The sequence below is a fragment of the Antechinus flavipes genome, chromosome 6 (genome assembly GCF_016432865.1).
Source record: "Antechinus flavipes isolate AdamAnt ecotype Samford, QLD, Australia chromosome 6, AdamAnt_v2, whole genome shotgun sequence".
NCBI classification, from domain to species: domain Eukaryota; kingdom Metazoa; phylum Chordata; class Mammalia; order Dasyuromorphia; family Dasyuridae; genus Antechinus; species Antechinus flavipes.
The window spans coordinates 181,363,406-181,382,161 of record NC_067403.1 but is presented as its reverse complement, the minus strand read 5'-3'; the positions used below and the strand labels follow the sequence as shown (position 1 = coordinate 181,382,161).

At 39.8% G+C, this 18,756-nt stretch overlaps 1 protein-coding gene across 1 annotated transcript in view; it reads right to left on the bottom strand.

Annotated features, from left to right (window-relative positions):
• Positions 1–18,671, bottom strand: part of FUT10 (fucosyltransferase 10) — a 33,630-nt gene extending 14,959 nt beyond the window's left edge. The window contains exons 1-2 of the mRNA XM_051964127.1: positions 17,910–18,671; positions 8,121–8,452 (exon numbers count right to left, since the gene is read on the bottom strand). Of these exons, the coding sequence (XP_051820087.1) occupies positions 8,121–8,201 (81 nt within the window). The 5' untranslated portion in view covers positions 8,202–8,452; positions 17,910–18,671. The remainder of the gene's footprint in view (positions 1–8,120; positions 8,453–17,909) is intronic.
• Between the last annotated feature and the right edge of the window lie 85 nt (positions 18,672–18,756).

The window sequence follows — 18,756 nt, the reverse complement described above, 5'->3', positions numbered from 1 at the left end:
GGGGAGGTAGGGAAAGGAGAAAAAATATGGAACACAAAATCTTACAGAAATGAATGTTGAAAATATCTTTACATGTATTTGGAAAAATAAAATACTATTTAGAAAATAAACAAATAAATAAATACATAGATGGATAGAAAAAAATAAAAATAAAACAAAACAAAAAACTTTGACCCAGTAATACCATTCAAAGATCTGTAGCCTGAGGAGATCAAAGAGAAACCTATACACACAAAAGTCTTAAAAACAGTTCTTCTTGTGGTGGCACTGAGGGGATGCCCATCAAATGGGGGAATGGTTGAACAAGTTATGATATATGATTGTGATGTTATATTATTATGCTATAATAAAGAATGAGTGCATTGGTTTCAGAAAAACCTGGGAAGAGTATTAACTGATGCAAAGTAAAATGACCAGAATTAGAACATTGCACATGGTAAAAGCAATATTGTATGATGATTTGAACTGATGCTAAGTGAAATGAGCAGAACCAGGAGATCATTATATACTTCAACAACAATACTGTATGAGGATGTATTCTGATGGAAGTGGATTTCTTCGACAAAGAGAAGATCTAACTCAGTTTCAATTGATCAATGATGGACAGAAGCAGCTATACTCAAAGAAAAAACACTGGGAAATGAATGTAATCAGTTTGTATTTAGGTTTTTCTTCCCAGGTTATTTCTAACTTCTGAATCCAATTCTCCCTGTGCAACAAGAGAACTGTTCGGTTCTGCACACATATATTGTATATAGGATATACTGTGACATATTTAACATGTATAGGACTGCTTGCCACCTGGGGGAGGGGGTGGAGAGAGGGAGGGGAAAAGTCAGAATACAAGTGAGTGCAAGGGATAATGTTGTAAAAAATTATCCAGGCTTGGGTTCTGTCAATAAAAAGTTATAATTTAAAAAAATATATATTGTATGATGATTAACTGTGAAGGACTTGTTATTCTGATCAAGACAATAATCAAAGACAATTCCAAAGTATCCATCAGAGAGAGAACTGACAAACTCTGAATATAGATTGAAGCAGATTTTTTTTTTTACGTTTTGTTGTTTTATTTTGTGTGCTTTTTTGCAATATGACTAATATGAAAGAATATTTTGCATGATATGACATATAAAATTGATATATTGCTTGCCTTCACAATGGGTAGAGGAGGGGTTGGAAAGTATTCAATTTTTTTTCAAAAACTGAATATAAGAAAGAAAAACAGAAATAAAGAAAGGAGAAAAACAAATAAGTGAAGGAGTAGAATTATTATCAATATATCAATAGAGAGTCAAATAGATTGCTAGTTGAGAGGGACTTGGCTTTGACTGGGGATGCTTCTTGCTGAGAATTCAGAGAACAATGAGGAGGTTAGATAATGTGGAGGTGGGTGACTCCAATAGGGGGTTTTGTATCAGTCTGCTGATAAGAACAGCTGGGGACTTCATTCTTTGGCCAAAGGATTTCCTAGCAGTTCCTTGGAAGACCAATATAATAACACTACTAACATTGACAGTTTACAATGACAAATTACAGTCCTACTGGCAGAGTGAAACACTGCTGTACTTGGAGTCCCAGGGCCTGAGTTCAGGTCACATCTCCTCTTTGAGTGTCAATTCCCTCGTTGGTAAAATGAAGGGACTGGACTAGAAGATCTCAATAGTCTCTTCTAGACCCACGCCTCTTCCCAATCCTCTACAGCAGTCAGGATGAGGATTAGAATCTGTGGTATTGATATAAGAGAAGACAGAGTCCAGAGAAATTAAGGACTTGTCTAAGAACCACAGACATGAAGTGGTAGAGTCTGGAATCAGAAAGACCCGAATTCAAATCCAGCCTCAGACCTATACAGACTGTGTGACTCAGTCTGCCTCAGTTTCCTCATGTATAAAACAGAATAACATCACCCTCCTCTCAGTATTGTTGTGATGATAAATATTTGTAAGTATACATAGTAGGCACTTAATAAATCCTTTCTTCTTTCTTTTCCTTTATATTAAAATTTCCCAAATTGTGCTCTTCACAAATCTGGCTCTGTATAATATGAAGAATGGTTTGAGGAGAAAACAATGAAGTTACCATTTTATCCTTCTATAATAATCATTAAATGCCAAGTTTTGAAAATACTGAAGACATTTAGCCATTTTGAGATATGAAACTCCTCTCCATGAACCTCAGATCCTGTCCTGTACAGCTCTACCTACAATCCTGTACACAGGATGCTCCATCTTTTGTCCGGCACTGGTACTGTTAGGACCCCAAGCCTGGAATGCATCCTCTCCTCATCTCTGTCTCCTGGAATCCCTGGCTTCCATCAGGACTCGGCTGGAGCACTGCCTGCTACACAAACTCTTTACCAATACCTCCATCATTGCTACTAATGTTCCTCCCAAAGCCTATGCTTTATTCATGTTATATACTCTCCTGTAAGTATATTCTACTGCCCTCATTACATGTCCATGAGCATTTATTGCGGGCTTATTATGTGTCAAGCTCTGGAGATGCAAAGGGAAAAAGAGGGCCCCTGACCTCAAGTAGCTCCATTAGAAAGTAATTTCTTTGAGGACAGGAATAGCACTTTGTGTGTGTGTGTGTGTGTGTGTGTGCGCGCGCAACTGTGTCTAGCCCATAGTAAGTCACTCAATTGGTATTAAGTTCTTGCTATGTGTCAGACTCTATGCTAAGTCTATAATAAATGCTTGATTATTTGTTACATTTTTTGCCCCCAAATTTCATAATTATTGCTTTATCAAAAAGGTGGTTCATATCCCAGGATTCTTAGCACTGACATTTATAGATACTTTCAATGTATTTCAAGCCCAAGAGAATTTCTGAGCCAAACAAGTTTCAGAAATGCTGAGCTACAATAAATTGCCCAGAGGAATCTAGACAGATGAAGCATTTTACTGGGTTTTCTCCAAACTGAGAAGCACGGCTGGACTTTAGGCCTAATGCCTCCCTTCCTTCACTGCAAGAACAGAGAATTGGAAAGGACTTCAGGAAGCATCTAGTGTGACCTCTTCATTTTATATATCAGGACCCTAAGGTCAAGAAAAAGGAAAGAAGTAGATTGGCTAGAGATGGAGTTTATATCCATTTATATCCATCATATTTATGGTTTATTTCCTCTTTTAAAAAATACAAAGGCATTTGTGAGCCAGGAAATCAGACTTAAAATCCAATTAACTTGACTTTAATCACTGAAGTTGAAGTGGAATGCATAGTACAGGAATAATGAAATAAAAGAGATAAAATACAATTCAGGCTATACTTTTATAATTCAAGCCACCAAGGATGCAAAGTTCCAAATGAGACAGAAGACCAGCAGTGACCACAATGGCAGCAAGAGGCCTAGGAGCCTGGCCTAGCTCCCATTATATCTGAGAATTCTTCTGAGTGTGTCTACACAATTACAATTATATTTGTATGAAATTCCAGTCTTTCTAGATTTTCTAGGAATTCAGTGATAGAGATAGATTGCTACCCCTCACACAAAACTTTCTTATTTCCTAACCCTCAGTGTATTTTCATTATTTGACCCCAGATATGTAATATTCCCCTTATCCTCACCTCCTGGCTTCTTTCAACTCCCAGCTAAAATCTCAACTGCTAAAAGAAATCTTGCTTGATCCCCTTTCAGGCCAGACCCTTTCCTCCAATTTATCTTATCTTGTTTGTATATAATTGTTGCATGTGTCTCCCCCATTAGACTCTAAGCTCCTGGAGAAAAAGGCTATTCTTTGCCTTTCTTTGTATCCCCCAAGTTATCATAGTGCCTAGCACATAGCAGATGCTGCTTAATAAATATTTACTGTCTCCTCTGTTTAGCTTTTAAAGTCCTTCACAACCTGATCCCAACTTTTCTTCCCAACCTCATGACCCATTACTTCTCCTACTTCACTGTAATCTAGCCAAAATGGCCTTTCCTGTATTCCTTACACATGACAGACCATCTCCCACTTCCAGGCCTTTGCACTGGCTAGTCTTCATGTGTGGAATGCATTCCCCCCTGCTTTACAGAGGTGCTGTATTTAAGACAAACATCACAAAGTGAAGTGAGCAGAAGCAGAACAAACTACACAGGCACAGCAAAATTCTAAGGATAATCAACAGTGAAAGACTTGGCAACTGTGATCAATTCAATGAGGCATCATCAAATTCATTCACAATGACAAATGCTCTTAAGTCAAGATACAGAACTGATGGATTCACAGTACAGATGGAAGCAGATTTTTCTTTCTTTTTTTTTTTTAATTCCTTGAACATAATAGGAAAATAAGTTTTAATGAATTCATATAAATAATGGATATTTTTTGTTTTCTCAATGGAATGGGGAGGGAAAGAATTTGAAATTGAAAATAAAAATAAAATAAATTTCTAAAATGCGTCTATACAATTCTTTTCCTGATAACCCATCTTACCCCCTAGTATTTCACTTCTTCATATTCTTTTGATATTTATTCTGAATATGCTTACTATATATACTTGATTATTCCCAGCTATGATCATTTCAACGAGTATTGAGAGTTTCATTTTTGTACAATATACTCCCAGCCCCGAGCACAGTGCCCAATATAGAGGAGGCACATAATAAATGCTGACTGATTGATAGAAAAGAAAACCAAATCTTCAAAACAACATTTTTTGTTCATTGTAAGCCAAGTTCATTAAGCCTCCATACCTTCTCATCAAACCCATATTTTCATTTGCTCTCCTATACAGTCGACAACCATGGCAGTCACAATTCTCTCTCCCTTTCTGTCTCTCTCTGTTTCCCTCCTTCCTCTTCCTTTTTCTCTCTCTCTTTCCCTCCTCCTCCTCCTCCTCCTCCTCTTCTTCTTCTCTCTGTAGTTAGGTGACTTGCCCAGTGTCACATAGCTAGGAAGTGTTAAGTGTCTGAGATTGGCTTTGAATTCTGGTGCGCCCACCTAGCTACCCCTCACTTTCTCTCTCTTAAAAATAAATTTATCATTTATTTTTAAAAACATTTTTTTTAAAATTGAGTTCTGAATCGCTTCCTCCAGGCGTCTACCCACTGAGAAGGCAAGAAATGTTATAAATTGTACATGTGAAATCACACAAAATACATTTTCATACTAGCCATGTTTAACAAAAAATGCAACAAAAATAAAGTAAAATAAATGCTTCAAATCTTCAGACTCCATCAGTTTTCTTTTAGGAGGCAGACAGTATTTTCATTGAGTCCTTCAAAATTGTTTTAGATCATTGTATTGCTGAGAATAATTAAGTCAGTCACAATTGATCACTACACAATATTGCTATTACGTGTGCATTGTTTTTTTGGTGAAGTGAGCAGAATCTGCTCACTTCACTTTGCATCAATTCATATGTCTTTCATTCTACTCTTCACTTATTGTAGCATGATCACATACCACACTTGCTGAGTTCTTTCTTAATTGATTAAACAGAACCGTTAATGAGTTTACAAAAGAATAGAAAGGAAATCCTATCACAACAAATATTTCAAAAACTTGTCCTTGTATGAATATACCCTCTTCTTTTGAGGCTACCCCTGACACCTCTCCTGTTAGTCTCCAAGATTGTTTCACTGGAAAAATTCATCACCTGGGGCCAAGGCAGAGGAGTCCTTTGAATTTGCCAGGCCAACTCTCAGGTCATAGACAAGAGATGCAACACTGGGACAGTAATTTAAGCTTTGGGAAAAGATGAGAATATGTGATCCTTTGGGACAGATTCCTAGAGCTCAGGGTCACTTCCATACCATCTTGAGGCACTGGTGGAGGATTTTAATACAGAATGGAAATCCCAAAGACTGTTAAACCGCAGTCAGTAGCCTATGTATTTCAGTGTTTTAGAAGAGGAGCGTCAGATCCTGGAATTCAACGTAGTGTGGTACCACCTGATCTTCTAGGATCTCAGGATATCATATATTGTTCTGGGTTGGGCCTGACTCAGACCAGCTGAATAATAGAGTAAAATGAAATACTCACAGAGGTCATTCAATAGTTAAACAAGAAGAGACTGACTTAGCCATTAGAAAGGGTTATTCAATAAGTGTAGGCAATGAAGGTATCCTGAAGTGATTTGGCTAAAGAAGGCTCCCCTTCCTCAGTAGCTGCCCTTCAAAGCCCTCTAGTCAAACATCAGAATTATCCTGGAGTTTCAGCTGCTCTCTGCTTTCTAATCTGTAAACCAGCAAGAGCTTTGGCCTCTGGTCCCTGAAGCAAGTATGTCTCTGATAGGGTGAATAAAACCTCAGCAAAAGACCATGTTCTCAGTTGCAACCCAGTGTCTAGATGGGCCCCAGGAAGGGTTACTGACAGGATTACCTTGTCTCTAAGTGGGCTTTTGTGGAAATTCTTGAACTGACAGGATTATGTTGTCCCTAAATGGACCCCTATTGAATTTCTTGCATCAATAAGATTTTGATTTATTCAAATAGGACTATCTTGAACTGATGCCCACTGTGTTACTGTGTACAATCAGTTCTATAATCGCTCCATGTCTATACATGTCAACTCTAGAGGTTATTCTGTTATAAATATTTCTTAATGATCAATTGACTTTCTGAGGCAAACATCTAGCATAATTAGCAAATTGCTTTGAGTTCTTTCCTATATTTCGTGTTTTATTAGGTAACAGTCTGCTTGCTAAGCATCGCAATAAAGCTTTTGTTCCTTGACTGAAGATGGCTTAAGTCTCTAAATTCTTTCTAGGTAACTCCTCACCTTCATGACTTCTTGTCACTTCCATCAATGGTTTCACTCTCCAGAATGATTTTGATACTCTTTAAGTAAAACTAGCTGAACTTGGATGTAGGCTAGGGACTAGCTCCCACCACATCTGTTCCACACAACACAGACTTTAAAGAGTTAAATAAAAAGTAACAATATGATGTCAACTAATGAATTCTACCCACAGTGTACTGAAGGAAAGAAAAGGAAAGCTCTGTAAATCATATAATGAATTATACCATGTATATGCATTGTATTACAGTTATTTGCATATTTATTATCTCTCTATTTGACTATAAACTACTTGAGGAGCAAAACAAGTGCCTTACTTACCTTTCTTTCCCTCCTGAGGACTTTTGAGATAAGCAAGAGTAAGAGATGATTCTGAATATAGGATGAAGAAGAAGAGAGTGATGGTGGGGCTTTTTCAAGCTTCTCTAAAGAGAGGCTTGAAATGAAGTTTTCTGACTCCATTCCTAGCACTTTTTCCAACGTGACATACATAGTTCATCAATTCTGGTAAAATCTTGGATTTCCTGATAAACTTCTAGCAATTTGTATTAAATAATTCTACAAGCAGTTCATGTGGCTATATTGATTCTGCATTTACAAGTTCTTAGAGTCCTGTGACGTTACTAGGATCTACTCTAACATACAATTAACATAATTTGTTCTTTTATTACTTTTCCAAATACCGTGCTTGCCTCTGGCATCTTCTAGAGTGGAAGCTGCAGGAAGGCAATTCATGCTTGGATGGGAAGGACTCTGTTAGGAGAGAGGAGAATGGGCTTTTGTTTCTGTTGGCCTTCAGTCTGGTCCTGAATTTGGGCTCTCAGATTTACTTTATTTTTAGAAGATGTATCCAAAGAGCCTTGGTTTTCTCACCATAAAATGAAGATGATAAGATTCATTTTTTTCCTTTTTCCCGCATCAGATTCTTGAAACATAAAATTAAATTCATTAAGTACCTACTCTATGCACCAGGGATTGAGATATGATACAATATCTCATTCTCCCTTCCTCTATCCCTCCATCTAATAGGAGGACTACACACACACACACACACACACACACACACACACAAAAAATAATACAAGTGGGAGGAAACTTGACACAGTGGATAAAGACCTGGCCTCAGAGCTGGGTTAATGTTCTACCTATACCGTATACTGTATGTTATCACTTTAGGCAAATCATTTAAATACTCAGTGCCCCAGGCCACCCAAAGAAGATGCCAAGCTGCATCTGAGGAGGTCCCTGCACTGATAAAAGCAAATTTGGGGAGGGAAAAAAAAATCTCAATAACATAAATGAACTGAAGAAATATGAAGAAAGAAATGCAAGAGGGCACATTTTAAAGTAAGCATTTAAAGACACCAGAATTCAGTTCATCTACAATACCTGGAATGAAATGAGAAGAAAGGATGCTACTGTGATGCACAGGCAGGATGCCCAGAGCTGCTTCTTCCGAATTCTCACCATGCTGCACTACCTGGGAGGAGAGATGGAAGTTGAGACTTCCTACCAGGTGTTCCCTCTGCAGTCCACGCTCTGATCCAGCCTCCAGTGAGGGGACCATCTGTAAGCCATTCTCCTCCACTGCCATTCTGGCTGGAAGCTGGTCTCCATGAAGGACTAAGCTCTGGTGCACTGAGTGTGGCTGGCTCCACATCTAGGAGATCCTGAGTGGTCTTTTTTCCAGCTACTCCCCCAGCAGCTTGCACTAGGTACTCCTATAAAGGAAAGAAGACAGGAGTAGACAATTAACAGGGAATGCAAAATCCTTGGCAAGAAAGAGGAGTCTTATGGGTTTACCAAGGAAGAGACAAAGATTTGTGATTTCTTTCTGCCTTCATGAAGATGAGGCTGAGTGAAAGAGCTCCTCACAGTTTGGAAAGGTTAATCAGACTGCTCACAGAGGAGGTCAAGAATCCAGGCTGGATTTAAAAAATTTGTCTTTGTGTGAGTTGTTCCACACTGAACTGTTTCTCACCAGCTGAAGAGACGGTGTGAGTATCCACAGGCCTAAATGAGCCAAGGTGAACTGAGTGTTCTCTTAAGGGCTCAATATTGTTCCAGGTGAATGTCTGACCCCACAGCATCTCAGAGTCTATAGCTGAACACACTTCAAAGGTCTCCAGATGGGGCCTCGAATTATAGATGTAAAAAGAATATAAAATCCTCATAGCTCCTTTCTGGACACAAATTTTAGCTTATTTTAAAATAGAGAGTGCTATTTTTAGTTTGTCCCCCATCTCTGGTCTCAGGTATCATGGCCCAAATGTTCTTTACTTCCTTCATCCCAAGTATCTCACTGAAAAGGACCTGTCACTTCATCTCTGTTAGTAATCCCTCCCAATACAAATCCAACTCCTCTATGGCTTAGTAAAAGCCTTTGGATGTTACTGTGGTCAAAAAGATTTTAATATATGGTGTCCAACCCTCTGATTGGGGGAAATTATAAAAAAAACAAAGGCAGTGTGGCAACGTAGGAACCCACTGAGTCTGATCACCAGCCATCTATAATTTAATCTTAGAAAGTAGCCTCAGGCTCAGAGAAAAAATATATATGAAGAACTGTAATACAATAAAAATGAGTAGTATAATTACTTGTAAATGACTTATGCGTGGACACATAGCTAATATGAGTCAAAGGGTAAGATCTGACTCCTGAACTTCCAGCCTCCCTTGCACAAACCCTAGAACTTTTAAGACTCCAAGGCATTGTGGTATATTTCCTTTCCTAAATAATATTAAATACAATTATTATTGCACTTCTAAGAAAAGGGGGCAGGATAACCAAAGAAGAAAAGGACCACTGAGCAACAATGAAAACAAAGCAGACAGCAAAAAACTGCTGCCCTTGAGAAGTCCAATCTAAAACTCATTGATCTGTCCAAAAGTAAAATATAAGATCCTCCAACATAACATCCTTGATGGCAGGAACTGCTTCTTTCTATCCAGTGTTAGGAGCAGCAGTTAGGAATTTAAGTAATAAAACTGAAAGGTACCTCCCTCCCCCACTGCCCTTTCCCTAAAAAAAGTAAGGAATCACCAAAGATCAAAGAATATGATCAGGCAGTTTTCAAAGTAAGACATCTACACAATCAATGGCAAGATGAAAAAATACTCGAAATTACTAATAATAGAGAAATGAACATTGAAATAATAACTGAAAAGACAAAGATGATTTTTTTAAAAAAGGAAAATGAGAATAGTTGGTGGAGCTATGGGAAGCCAGATACATTACTGTGCTGTTTGTGGAGATATAAATTGGTTCAGTCATTTTGAAATGGAATCTAGAACCCTACCACAAAAAGTCATTCTACTGTCATACTCCTGACTACACCCCAAAGATATTTTTTTAAAAGCCCATTCAAAAATATCTATAGTATCTATGAACTAGAAAAAAACCTGAGAGGGAAGAAACGAACAGGACATTAATAGCAAATTTGAACCCCAATAAGCTAAGAGCCAATATCCTTACCAATATATCTTGTGTAGAAAATAGTATGAAATCCAGGAGCATCTCACAATTGGTGGCCAGTAGAGGGCAAGTGACAGAAGGAATTCTCATTCCCAGAAAACATATACTCCCAACTTTCTAATTTCTCCAAGGTTGGCAGTTTCAATTATTCTATGGATGGTACACAAGATAACAAATGATGTCCATCAATACCAAGCAGGCATTTCATACAGCCCTGTTTGATGAAATGGATTTGAGTTGAATCCTTTTTATATACACAGGAAGTGCTGGTCTAAAGTTGCCAATCTGTACTCCAGTAGCTTGATGAACAAGGCAATTAGGTGGTAGTGTGGCTAGAGTGCCTCGCCCTCTTGAGAATTCAAATCTGGGCTCAGACATGTAGTAGTTGTGTGACCCTGACCTGTTTACCTCAATTTCTTCATCTATAAAATGAGTTGCAGAAGGAAATGTACTTTCCCTCTCTAAATCCTAAATTTCCAGGCAGACAAGATGATCTTTAAAGATTCCTTCCATACTAAATCCTATGTTCCCATGAGAAATAAGAAGTTTAATTAAAACAACTCTGAGGTACCACTCACACATCTCAAACTGGCTAAAATGACCAAAATAATAATAATGATGATGATGTTGGAGGGAATGTGGGAAAACTGGGACATTAATGCATTTTGGTGGAGTTGTGAAATGACTCAACTATTCTAAAGAACGATTTGGAACTATCCTCAAAGGGCTATAAAGCTGTGCATATCCTTTGACTCAGCAGTGTTGCTACTGAGTTTGTATCCCAAGGAAGAAAAATTTGCCCCACATGGGCAAAAATGTTTGTAGCAGCTTTTTGTGGTAACAAAGAATTGGAAAATGAATAGATGCCCATCAATTGGGGAACCGCTGAACAAGTTGTGATAAATAAGATTATTCTGTTATTATATAAAAAATGTTGAACAAGTTGATTTTAGAAAGACCTGGATTTACACAGACTAATCCCAAGCGAAACAAGCAGAATGTGGAATACACTGTACACAGTAATAGCAAGAATGTGCAATGATCAATTATGAAAGTTCTCAGTTGTTCAATGAGCCAAAGGAATCCCAATAGACTTGGGACAGAAGCCATATGCATCCAGAATAAGAACTAAGGAGATTGAATGTATACATCAACCCATGTTATTTTCATCACTTTTTAAAAAATCTCTTATGGTTTTCCCTTTTGCTCTGATTTTTCTCTCCCAATACGATTCGTAAAGCAATGTGTATTAAAAATAAATAAAATTATTTGGGAAATAAGATGCTTACACATAAGGGATTTTCTCCTCAAAAGCTGAAGGTGCACCTTTGCTTATATAATTTCAAAATAGTATTTGTTTCAGAGACAAGAAAATTTTGGGGAGATGGGAAGGGGACATAGCTGAGAATTAGCCACAATACATAGGAGCAATGAGTGGCTTTCTGGTGGTTAGACTTCCTCCATCATGCCAGCCAGTCCCGGATACTTGTTCCTTTCTATCCCACATCTTTCAGGAGACTATGGAACAATCCTTTCCTTCCCTTTCTTCTTCAAAGCACCCAGTCCTATAGCCAAGGCAGCCTCTGAGCCATTCATGTTCCCCCAACAAAAATCACTTCCACCATACTTCCCCCAATCTCATTCACTAGTTTTAGAAAATTGCTTAATGAAGCTTTAAAAACCATCTAGTGCCAACATCCTTTTTTTTTTTTTTTTTTTTTTTAACAGATGGAAACTAAAGTCTGGTAGGGTAAAAGAATTAGCTTCCTCAGCCCATAACTGTTGAGAGACTCCTTAGGGAAGTAAAAGGGCGAAAAGGTTCTGTAGTTTCCCAGCACAAGCAAAATATTGCTAAATATCGCTAGGCTCCCAATGTGATTCATAAAGAAATGTGTAATTAAAAAAATGCTAGACTGCCTGTATCCCTTCTCCTCACGTTAGTGAGGCTTGCCTGGAAAAAGCCCCAATCAGGACTGTTTTGCCTTTTACCTTCCACCCATTATACTTATTACAAAGTATGCTCTTTTAGGTAGCTCATACTGATGCAGGTTCTGCTCCAAGCTCTAGCCTTACTTCCAGTTTACTAATTTCACCTTATGCCCCTTGGAATAGAACTGGAAATGGCTGGCAAGTGTTCCCAAGCTAGCTTTGCAAGGTCTCAGCCAGCAATCCTGTTTCAGAGCTTTCCCTGAGGCTAATAGAAAAGCCTTTCTGCAAAGTATGGCTCTTCCAGCACTCTGTGAGGCTCCCTCCTTCAGGTTTTCTTAAAAGGCAGCAGCTAAAAGCAACTCCAAAGGGAGGAAGCTGACTATGTTCCCCTGCTGCAGCTTCCAACAAGTTAGGAAGGCTCTGGTAGCTCAAAATCAAAGGATATAAGAAGCAGCTTTAACCCAGCATCACGCAAAAATATACCAGGGCTGTTATTTGTATCACAGAATTTCTCATGATTTGTAGTATAAATTAACTTCAAGAAAACAGGGTTACTGGACCAGTGATATCATTAATATCAGTAACTGCAGATGAAGACCCTTCTTGTATCAGTGCAAGTCAGCACCTTCTCTGCAATAGCCTCACAGCCAGTTCATGAGCCAGGCAGGCTTGAATGCAAGTCTTTTTGGCTCCAAGGAAGGGAGGGCTTGGCACACACAAATGGAGCACTTTATAAATGAATGCTGGCTTCACTTCAAGTTCAGCTCTCTTCTTGGAATGAGGCCCTGAAGGAGACCTCAGAGGTCATCTAGTCTAACCTGTTATTTTTATAAATGAAGAAATTAGGACCCAGGTAGGGTCAGTGTCCCACAGGTAATAACCATCAGGATTTGAACTCAGGTCCTCTGACTTGTGTAATCTGCCGATTCTCCATTATGACTGCTTACTATGAGAATGATACAAAAATGAAATCCTCCTTATTCCTCAGGAATCTTACATACTACTGGGGAAGGGGAAGGGATGGGAAAAGATAAAATACACAAAGGAGGCTGGATCTTCCAACTCTCTCCTCTCTTCTGAAGACTTCTAGTAAGGGGTATCTCACTACCCTTAGAGGTTACATTATAGTTTTCCTATTTCCTTAAGCTCGGCTGAAATCTGTCTCTTTATAATATTCCTCCAATTGCTACTGCCTTTTTTTCGGGGGACATTTTTTCAAAAATCCCTTGAAATCTCCTCTTTTCAAGAACAAATTTCAACAGTTTCTTCAACCGATCTTTGTATGGCATGGTTTGGAGTCCTCTTGTTGTACTGATGTGCAATTCATCATGTCAATGTGGGCCCAGGACTAGAAGTCACATCAGTCTAATTCAGTGTTTATTACAGGCTTATTATGTGCTAGGTATCAGGGATATAATCATGAACAAAATGGCAAATAGTGCCTACCCTGAAGGATATTGTACTTTGGAGAGGCATAAAAAATTTTCATAGGTAAGTTAATAGAACACAATTGAAGCAGAGAGTATGGACACCTAGGAGAGATGTCTTTCTCATTTCTAAGAAGGTGATCCTGAATTCTGAAAGAAGCTAGGAATTCTAAGAAAAGGAGGTGAGAAAGGATGGCATTCAAGAAATGAGAGTGAAAGATGAAATGACATAGTTTTGTTTTGTTTTTTTTCTCTTTTAAAATGTCTTACTGGTAATCTATTCAAGCAGAATAAATAACATTAGCAGGTCTTAAAACATGGTTTATTCAGCAGCTACAGTGCTCTATCCCTCGACTGAGAGGCTCCAGGGCATCAGTCTTCTGAAGTCATGATTGACCCTACCCCCTGGAACGGCAAGAGCAGAAAATAGCTCAATGAGGCCAAATTGTAAAGTCCTTTAAGGAAAGAAATATGAAATTAATTTGGGAAGGAGATACAACATGAAGGATTCAAAAAACCCAAATGAGAAGTTTGCATCTGATCTGATACTAGTAGCCCATGGAGAATCTTGGAAAGGAAAGCGAAATGATCAGAACTGTGTTTTAGAAAGTGCTTTTTGGCAATTGTGCACAATAGATTGGTGACTAGAAGCAGTCTAGGGAGAAGGTGAACTCTGATGCTCAGACAAATCTGGTGGGTGTGAGAGGAGAAGAATAAAATTTCTAGTGCATAGATACAACTGATTGGAGAGGGGAAGATGAGAAAGTCAATGACAAGACCAATGTTAAAAACAAGTATGACTAGAGGGATGATAGTGTCCTCCCCAGAAAGAGAAGTTTAGAAGATGAACAGATTAGGGAGGATAGACAGGATATCCATGAGGCAGTTAGTGAGGCAGCCTTGGCACATGAGCACTACCATTTCCCTTGATTAGGATTCACTATTTCTAATCACATTATGTTTTTTTGGCAGATGATTCATACTGAGCTTGCAGTCTTTTCTAATGACATATCCCTTCACCTTGGTCTTGTGCCATTAATTAAAAAAAAACCTAACTGTAGGACTTTACATTAATCTTTATTAAATTCTGGGGTTATGTTTGTTTTTTAATATGTACTAATAAAAGAAAGAGAATGTGCTAAGTTACACAGGGAAACTTATGGTGTTTTAAAGTACTATAAATCTGCTCCCAAATGCCTCAGTTCCTCTTCAGATCTTACTATCCTGCCAACGATGCTTTAGAGTTGTGAATTGCAAACAGATCGCATTCTCTCAGAAGAATTCAAATTGCAATAACCCAAATGGCAGTACAAAGAGATGTGCTCAGTATAGAGAAGCTGAAAGATGTCTCTACTGGTGATTGACTATAAGAAATGGCAAAAAAGACATAGTAAAAGTCATATATGGCCAAAAAAGTTAGCAGGAGCCTGTAAACTACCAAGAAGTCAGTCATATAGCAAGATTCACGGATAAGAGGTAATAACCTAGCTAAGCAATAGTAAAAGGCGCAGAAGGCCTTGGCTGTGCATTGAAGGGAAAATTTGCAGGACAGAATCATATGAAAATATTTGGATCTGTCCTCAAATCAACATATAAAACTTTGAATTATGTATCTGTGGATATATTGGAGTTAACACCCATTATAAATGTGTATATTCAAACAAAACATTGGCCACAACTAGATATTTACATATTTATATACATATATATACATACTGCAAACAGAAATAGATCTATTTATTTATTCAGCTATATACCTCAATCTTTATACATCTTTATGCCTCAAATTATAGGAGTTAATCTTAATAGCATCATTCATGGGATTAATTACCTACGAGCTGAAAGGAATCTCATAGGCTATAAGAGGACCAAAGTCTACCATGATTTCCTCCTATCACAGGTTAGGATACGTTTTCCATGAAAAGTGATGATGTAGGTCCAGGGAATGAAGTCTTAAGCTGTGCCTGGAATCCTCCGACCATACTAATGTGGCTTCCTGATATCCTAAAGGTATGAAAAGGGTCACCATGGAGCCAGAGCCCCTCACCCTTGTCCATCTGGCAGATAGGGATGCCCAAGGAGAGTTGAATAACCACACCTGGACCTGCTAACTGGACAGGATTCCACATGGAGGAGGAGACTGGCCTGCTTAAGTTGTTAAACATCTTTTCTATGCTATGATAAAGTGAATCCTATTTTGTTAACTGTTGAATAATGACTTTTGTTTCAATGCCAAACTGTGGTGTTGTTTTTCTTTCCTTCTCAAAGATGATCAATGATATCATGAGAGTGATATTTTGACCAAACAGGGTACCAGACAGAACTAGGCCTACCAGTACAGAAGCCACACTACTGAACCAAATGTTCATTCTCAAGTAGAGACCAGACCACCCATATTTTGAGAACGTCAACCAGAAACTTATCAACTACATGGAATTTTCTGAAAAAAAAAAAAAAAATGGAGAACAGAAGAGAAAAAGAATTTAGGCCCAAGTTCTTTAACTAGAGGCTTCTAAATCTAAATTGGGTCGACTATAGTCCATCTCCATTTGTGCTAGATAGGCACAAATGAAATAACACAGGCTAAATGCTTTGCAAATTTTAGTGAGTTATGTAAATAACAGTTATTATCTCCCATGCAACAAATTCCAAAGATGATTTCTCATCTTTCCCCTTAAATGCCACCTTCCTTTTTGTCTGGACTTGGTCTTTCTCTATTTCACAGACTCTGTATTCTTTAAGTCCCCTTCTCCCACTTAAGACCCATTTACTTCTCCCCTGGAACCGTCTCACATTTGCCCTTCCTGTTGATCTGACATTATACTAAGTTTGGTGCTTCTCTATATTCAGTTCTCTGAATAAATGGTGTCCCCACCTGTAATTTCCTGGATAGAAGCAACTGAGAAGGATTCCATCTTTTGCTATAAAACAAATCAAACCAAATCTGAGCTTGCCTGATTCTGGAAAGGTCATGAGTCACAAACACTTCTGAAGCATGAACCTAGAGTTTGCAGTGAAAAGGGAGTATGATGATGTGCTAATTCTTGGAGCAGACACTTGCTAGCTTCATCTTTCTAACAAAAGCCTGAAGACTACTGTGCCTAAGACTCTCTTAACAACTTTTCTGATTACATCCTTTCCCTGCCTCACTCTGAGAGGTGTCAGTTCCAGTCACACTAAGACTGATGTGCTGGTCCAGTGTGGAGGTATCAGTTTCAGTCCCAACTTGAAGGGACTACAGGGATGCCCCAGTTTGGCGATATCAGTCTTGGCTTCACTGTTAAGGTGAGGTCAATAAATTGACTTGCATCCATTCCCCTGCTCATCCTGCTTACTATAGTACCTCCTTGGAAGTCTTTAACTAAACCAAATGGCTTTTGCTTTTGTAGTTTCCACTGAATATGTCAAGTCAAAAGATTTACGACCAAATTCTCTTAGTTTAAGACTCTGACATGCCTTCAGATTTCTGTATTTCCCTTCAGTGCACCATCACTTTCCCAGTCTAAAACCATTTTCCCAACTCTATCACTTTGGGTTTAGTGAATGGGACATTAGATCGGTTACATGGGAATGTCCAGCAAACTGGAAAATTTTAGAAAGGTATGATCATAGATCTCACAGCTGATCAGCCAGGATTTCTGAGGTGCATTTGCACTGGCTGTGCCTCATGCCTAGGATGCTCACACTCCCTTTGACTAAGAAGCCATCTTCTACCACAAGCCCTTTTTTTACCTATTGTAACCCCATTGTTCAGCGTGTCTCCTGGAACTCCTCTCTATTTCTTACTTTCTTATTGGAACAGAGTTTCTTTTTAGGGGGAAGGCAGCAAGCTTCTGGTGGGAAGGTCAATCTCCTTTTTGTCTCTGCATTCTTATAGTCTAGATTTGTTGGGTGGTCCGGCTTCTATCTCTTTTCCCAACTCCCCATCTCCACACCTTGGGACCTGGCAGTCCTCTTGAATTTTGAATCCTAGCCACTGAAACTGACAGCGGGCCTAACTTTGGGAAACACACTTGTTCTCCCATTGCTCCGGGGCTTCCATCTGTCCTCCCTTGGGTCGGAGTGGAGAGGAGGGTATCACAGGGCCTGAATAGAGGTGCCACAAATCCCGCCACAACTTTCGCTGAGGCCCCAGTGGGTGAGCACTCACCACCGTTCCTCCACCACTGGCTAGCCATTCCTCGGCCCCGAACCCCCTTTACGACCCTGGCTGCCCTTTGCTAGTTGCATTAGGAGCTAAGTTCCTAGCAGGCAAAGACTAGCGGTCTTGCCGACTGGCACCAATATTGCGGATACACACAGGTGGCATTTAATAAGTGCACTTTCATTTAGCCCGCGGGTGCTCACCAGCGCAAGGAAGCTGACACAGCAATCCCTCCGTAGTCCCTCGCCCTTCAGGTTCCCAGGACGCGCCACGCTGCTCCAGCAGGACGCCCCACAGGCTGCAGGTGGTCGTCAGGGTCCGGAGAGCAATGAGGCGCGCCCTGCCCCCAATAAAAGAATGACACCGCCCGCGCTACCCACCTCGGGGCTTAGAGAGGCGTCAGCGGGGCTCCCCACCCCCGGCGGTCACCCGAGGGGAGCCGCCTCTAGGCTCTCCCAGCCCCAAGGATGTCGCGAGCCAGAATGCGCGGAGCATGGGGTAGACGAGGAAGAAGAACGTTGCCCAGCAGCTGCGGTGGATACTCCAGCCGCCAGCCCTGCGCAGCCGCAAAGATGCTGTTGTCCAAACCACGCCTCCCGCAGCCACAGAGAAGCCAGCCCTGCGCAGCCGCAGAGAAATTGCATCTCAAGTCAATCTTGACTAAAAGGTACGGCCCGCCTCTCCTCTTAGTCCCCGTGCGGTGACTAAAACGTAGCAGTTGGGAAGAGCTGCAAGTTACGTCCCTTCCTCACCCCCTCACAACTACTTTACAAAAATACAACTCTCTAGGTTCACCCTTGCCCGCTTTCAAGAACTCGCTGAGGAAGCTCACCCAATCATATTCCGCCCCGCCTCTTCAAGCCACGCCTTTCTCCAGATTCAGATTTCCCCAACCACGCCTCCTAGTTGCCCCGAGATGTAACTTTCCAAGCCATGCCCATGTCCCATTCCTGCGCAGTCGCAACTAAGCCTAGGCACCGCCTACGTCGAGTGCAACCTCTAAAACGTTCCAAGCCTCTTTCCTTCCCCACTCAAATTCATTCCTCCAAG